The 6,000-nt window shown below is 59.9% G+C and overlaps 1 protein-coding gene across 2 annotated transcripts in view; it reads right to left on the reverse strand.

Moving 5' to 3' along the window:
* FBLN1 (fibulin 1) overlaps nt 1-3,704 on the reverse strand; it is an 82,702-nt gene extending 78,998 nt beyond the window's left edge. Inside the window, exon 1 of one of the 2 annotated variants that reach the window (XM_045872343.3) lies at nt 3,517-3,703. In XM_045872343.3, the coding sequence (XP_045728299.1) occupies nt 3,517-3,592 (76 nt within the window). In that variant the 5' untranslated portion in view covers nt 3,593-3,703. Of the gene's footprint in view, nt 1-3,516 lie in introns of both variants that reach the window. The other variant, XM_045872344.3, reaches the window with a different exon arrangement.
* Nucleotides 3,705-6,000: the final 2,296 nt, after the last annotated feature.

Raw genomic sequence — 6,000 nt, forward strand, 5'->3', positions numbered from 1 at the left:
GGGAGGCAGCCCCAGGGGAAGAGCACTGGTCTGCAGCACCCAGCCTCTGGTCCTGCCCTGCCCGCTGCGACTTCATCAGCCTCCCTGCCACACCCCCTCCTCGCCAAGCTCCCTCCAGGCTCAAGGGTGTCCGATCCCAGGAAAGTTGACAGAATGGGGGTCCCCGTTTGGTCAGGTGGCCACACGTGAGGTCATTGCCAGGACACTGGAACCACACAGAGCCTGAACAAGCTTTTATGAATCAAATTGTTATAATGCGATGTTTTGCAAAGGAGTCTTTTATTGGATAAAATATACCGGCAAGACGACCATGCATGCTAGCAGACCTGTGTTCGTAAAACTGTCTCTGCAAGGCTGTCCCACTCACTGCCCCCGATGCTCAGAGCCCTGCTTTCAGTGGAACAGGAGGGAAGAGGAGACATGTCCACGTTCTCTCTCGCCTTCTGGGCTCTTGCCTGTGCTGTTCCCTCTGCCTGGAGCACCGTCCTCCCGGCCACCCTCCCCAGAAACCCAGCAGCGCCTGCTGTATTTGCCAGTCTACAGGCTGCATCGTTCGTCCCCGGGGACGTCATCCCTGACTCTCCGCCTGTGGGCTTGGTTTGTAACAGTCTGTCCACTCGTCTGGCTCTCCTGGGGGGTGGGAGCCCCACAGGCAGAAGGGCCCCCCCTCGCCTCTTCCTTGCCGTACCCCCACGATTTAGAGCAGCATCCGGCACAGAGCAGATATCTAGTGTGTAGATGACTGGGGAGGCCAGCGACGCCCCTCTGCATGACCTTTCCCAACACGGCTTTGGCTCTGGACAGCTGCGGGTTCTGAGGCCCTCCTGGGGAAATTAGTAGGACTTTCAGAGCACTCTCGGGGAAAAGGACCCTGTCTTACCCTAAGGGAGGGGGCCACACAAATAATAGGTCATACTAATCCAGCTGCCTTGGCAGGCGTGGCCCCATGTCTTCCCGCCCCAGACCCCAAGGCACGCTAAGAAGTCGGTTTCTGCTATCTTCATTTTACAAATGAGAAAACCACCAACCCATCCTGTGGGCTTTTCCAGCCGGATACAGGCAAAGTTGTTTTCCCGTCCCACAAAAGCTCGTGGCAGCCCGCTGGGACCCCAAGATGAGTGAGCCATGCTGTCCCTTCTCCCCCGCCCCCACACGCCACAGTCCAGCAGGGGTGGCAAATGGAGCCCTGAGCTGGGGGGCCTCAGGCAGAGCCAGGAGAAGGTGTCACCCCAAGCCGGGGGCCCCACAGGAGGCGCCGCGGCACTGCCCCCCACCCCGGGGCACCCCGAGCCTCATCTTCATGCATCCAATTCCCTCCAGCAGCCCCCCCCCACCCCCCTGCCTGGGAAAGTTCCAGCAGCAGTGCAGGCCACGTGCTTCCAAGCCAAGCCCTCTCCCTCTCCCGTCTTTGTTCTCCCTCCCAGAGACTTGCTCTGTAATCAGTCGGCAACGCTGCCCACAGGAGCCAGAGGCCAAGAAAGTTTGGAGAAAGCACAGTTGTCTTTCCCCAGTGCCCTCCTCCTCTCCACTCCCGCCCACCCCGCTCTCAGTAAAGCCCAACAGGACAGACGGTGGCTCGGCTCTGTCCCCTGGCACGGAAGGTCAGCGCCCTCCTGCACTGCTGTGGCCAGGCCAAACTAGTCGCAGCAGATTAGTGAAAGGGCCCACCACTGGATGGCCTTTCCCAGTGTCACTTCTAAATTACATTTCCTGGTGCGCCCCCCCCCCCCCGCCCCCGGCTCTCCAGAGGGTGGTCCTGTGCCCCCTCAGGGAACCTGACAGCCCCCAAGCTTGCAGCCGCAGACACAAACCAGGGAGCTCCAGCTCCCTCCCCCAAAACCACACCAAACTTGCTGAAACTCAAAAGAGGGCCGCCCCAAAAGAAACAGAAGGCCACGCCAACCGGGGTACGCAATGAGCAGGTCTCCTTTATCACACCCGCTTGAAGTCAGGGCCTCCTCGATGAAGACGCTGCGAGCCCCTCCAGCCTGACCCTCACAGTGATGGAGGAGCGGGTACTCAGCCTCGGGAGAGTTCACCCATGCCTTCTGTCTGGGCCTGCCTCAGTTACCCCATTTGTAAAATACACAGGGGGCCCTGGGGCCCTTTCTATTCCAACAAGAGTCTTGTGTGGCCTCCAATCAGAGCCTCCCCCCCCATCCCCGGGTTTTCACTCCAGCCACCAGTCACCTTCTGATGAATGCCCGTCTTCCCTCTGCCTGCCTGAGCCGCTCCAGCCCCAGCACCATCTCTTCCAACAAGCCTCTGGTGAGCCCCTGGGGGGACCAGGATGGCTCTCGCTGCCAACCCCAAGCCCTGTGCCTCGCATGACATCTCCCCCCACGAGATGCCCCCCAGCACACGCCCGAGACAGAGCCAGAGGCCCAGGATCTGCTGCAGCCAGTGAGCAAGCCAAGAAACCTCCGCAGAGATCTGCCTTCTGCCCCCAACCTCTCCCAGGTGACCTTTTGACCAAAGAGGAGGGTGGTCATCTGAAAGTTGAAAAGAAACTAAACTAAGCCAGAGATAAAGCATCTAGGATTCTGAGGGTGGTCAGGGCTCTTGTCTGGGCCTGGTCCCAGGAAGAACAAAGCCTCCAGGCAGGCAGGCCTGACTAATGACTCATGAGTCATGGGTCAGCAGAGAGGTCAGAGGCCAGGGCTCTGCTCACCCGCAACTGCTCTAATCCACAGGGTCTAATGCTTCCCCGCGCACCCCCCCACCCCAACCCAGGAGTTAGGCCTTGAGAATTAAGGGAGAAAGAAGGGCCATCCCCGTGCTGTCAGTCCTGGGCCGAGTGCTCTGGCCCAGGGGTCTGCCAGGAGAGACACATCCCCCTTGCCACAGGGTGGGTGGGTGTGGAAGTGGCCTGTCCCCAGCCCAGGCTGAGTATGTAGCCTCTGTCTTGGGACCCTCTGTATCCCAGGAGGGCAGACAGAGGTTTCCCCATACACGGCTATCTCCTTAAAAAATCTATCTCCAGACCGCTCCCTTCCTTTCTGATTTTTCAAATCCACCCCCTAACCCATGAGTGGCTTTGTCTCCTGGACAAAGTACTGTCCCCAGTCTCAGTCTTCTCACCAACAACCTGGGTACAACAACCCCTACCAAGAGGTGGAGGTGGGGGCAGTGGGAACAGATGGGTGCTCTGGATGCAGAGCAGGGCACCCAGGGGCTCAGCAACCATCAGCTAGGGCTTCCTCGCTAACCTCCCAACCTTGGCCCCCGCGGGAAGATGGGTGGGCACCAGGGTGGGCAGCAGGAGGGTGCGGGCGACGGTGGGGGCGGGGAGGAGGAAAAATCTTTAAAACAAGTGCCCCAGGTCTCCGAGGTGATTAGGACCAGGGCCAGGGGTGGGGTGAGGGGAGGGCACGGCCACGGCGCACAGGACCCCAGGGCCGCCGCGGGGGCGCAGCACCCAGACTCCCGCTACGCCTACAGCTCCAGGACTTCCGAGGAGTGCGGGGCTGGGGGCGAGCCACCAGAGCGCGGGCCGTGGACGTGGGGCGCCCCTACCTTGGGCCGCCAGCAGCGCGAGGCCGCCGAGCAGCAGCAGCGACAGCGGGACCCTCCTGGGCGCGGCGCGCTCCATGGGGCCGGCGGGCGGCGGGCGGCGGGCGGCGGGCGGACAAAGGCGCGGGGCGCGGGGCGCGGCTCCTGGGTTCCACGCTCCGGCCGAGCCTCCGCAGCCAACGCTGGGCCCGGGCTGCGCCGTTCAATTATCCCGCCCCGGAGGGGGGCGCGGCGGAGGCGGGGCCGCGGGGCGCGCGGTGCCCTCCCTCCGGGCCCGCCCCCCGCCGGAGGCCCGCGCACCCTGGCCTCAAGGGGCCGCGGGCCCAGGGCCCCGGGCGGGAGCGGGGGCCCCAAACCTCTCCCAGGTGGGGGCCGAGAAGGGGGGCGCATTCGGGCGGGGGGCAGCCCCACCCGCTGCCGCCCTCCCCCTCCCCCCAGGCGCCCGTGAAACCCGATCCCTTCCCCACCCGCCGGCCCGAGGGGCGGGCCGGGTAGCAAAGGTTAGCTCCGCCCGACTCCGCGGAAAGGGCTGGGGACCGGGACCAAGGTAGAGAGGGGTCCCGAAGGGGCGTAGGCACCTTCGGGGGAGAGGGGCGGAGACAGGGCGGTGCCCTCCCGAGGCGGGGGGGCTCCCTGCAGGACTTGGCCCGCGAGCAGAGCCCCGCACCCACTGTCAGATCGTTTCCCGCCTTCGGCCGCCCTGCACCCACGCACCATCCTGGGGCCTGCAAGTCCCTGGCCGCCCCAGCTGTGTCCTGGCACCTGGCGCTGCCCTCAGGAGACTGCCAGTCGGGCGAGACAAACCCCAACCAACATCCCAACTCCCCGGGAATCTGTTGAACCCAGGACCCCGAAGCGCAGAGGAGGAGATTCGTTTTGCCGAGAGGGAGCAGCCCCTGAGCTGGGCCTGCAGGAATTAACCTCTTTGTGCGGGAATTCATGGCTGCGACCAGACAGTGGTTACTGAAGGTGAATTAGTCTGTTGGAACCATAAATACATTTGTTTTAAACAGGGGGGGGGGGAAACCCTAAACTAGTGCAGGCGAAGGTGCGGAGGATGAGAGGAAACCCGAAAGAACACCATTCAGTATGGACCCCCTGATGCGCCATGCCACTCCTACGTTCACACCCAGCAAAAACGCACACACGTGTAAGCGTGCACCGCAAGCCAGGTACTAGGGTGTTGATAACAGCGCTCTTCCTAGTAGCTTCTATTTAGGAACTGCCAGACATCACCAGCATAGAATGAAAACATCCTCCGGCAGAAGCCACACCTCTCTGAAAAGTGGATGCTGCAGGATTCCGAAGGACAAGAACAGCTTAGAAGTCAGGAGAGTGATAGTCCTTGGGGAGCACAAGGGAGTTTTTTCTGGGGGGCTGGTTGGGATCTGGTTTTTAAATCTGGATATTGGTTACAAGGTTGGGTTCCCTATGTGAAAATGTATCCAACTGTTCAATTATGCTATGTGCCCTTTTCTAAACAAACGTTAGATTCGAAAATAAAAAACAAAAAGACAAAAAACTCATGTCTTCACAGGATGCCTCCTAAGGTGGAGGTTTGCAGAGAGTCTAGGAATGCTCATGAAAGGGGGTCACTTGCTAATTCCTAGGCTAAGGACGCCTCCCGAAAGAGGTGGTTTGGGATTGGCCCTTGACAGATGACCAGAGGGTACAAAGGGTTCCCTGCCCTGGACAGCTCGGGAAGATTATCTGGTCCACTTCACTGGATGGTGGGGGGTGTCCGCAAGAGGCAGAGACCTGTTGGCACTTGGATGGGCGTGGGTGGGGAGCTCTGAGCTGGAGACAGATTGAAGACTTGTGTTTAGGTATTGTTTTTGTTTTTTAAGCCATGGGAGAATAAGGGGGCCCTGCAGAGAGTTTATGGCCCAGAGTAGGTGTGGTATGTGCGGTGCATATTACACGCCTGCACATTATTTTGTTACTTCAACAGCCACGGAAGGTCTTAGTGCTCCCATTCTGCAAATGAAGAAACCGAGGCTCAGAGAGGCAAGGTCACTGGCCAACTGCTCACAACTAGGTGATTGACAGTGCTAGGGTTTGAAACCAGGCCGGCTGAGTCCCAGTCCTGGGCTCATCTGAGAGTGAATACTATGAATGCTGTATACACGTTTGCTTCACCACTCCCCGGGGACTGGACATTTAGGGCATTTAAATTGGGGGGCCGGGGGAGGGGTGTTTAATAAATCATGCTGCAGTGAAACCTGCATGTTCTAGGCTCAGCATCTAGCGTAGAAGAGGATACCTTAGAAGAGCAATTCTGCACCCAGAAATGGACTGATTCCCTCATGTGTCTGGAGAGGGACACGGCCAAGCCCGGAGTCTCTCCAGTACTGCCCCGCACTGAGTAACATCTTTGTTTAATTTGGGCCAGGTCCACAGGCAAAAGCAACGGGCGTCTCACTGTTTCAGTGCATCATCAATCATCGTTTGATGTATCACCACAGAACTTGAACAAGTTTCAGGGGC

Source organism: Mirounga angustirostris, unplaced genomic scaffold (genome assembly GCF_029215605.1).
Source record: "Mirounga angustirostris isolate CCGP_5_RB_7025 unplaced genomic scaffold, mMirAng1.0.hap1 SCAF_5, whole genome shotgun sequence".
In the NCBI taxonomy this organism is placed as follows: Eukaryota; Metazoa; Chordata; class Mammalia; order Carnivora; family Phocidae; genus Mirounga; species Mirounga angustirostris.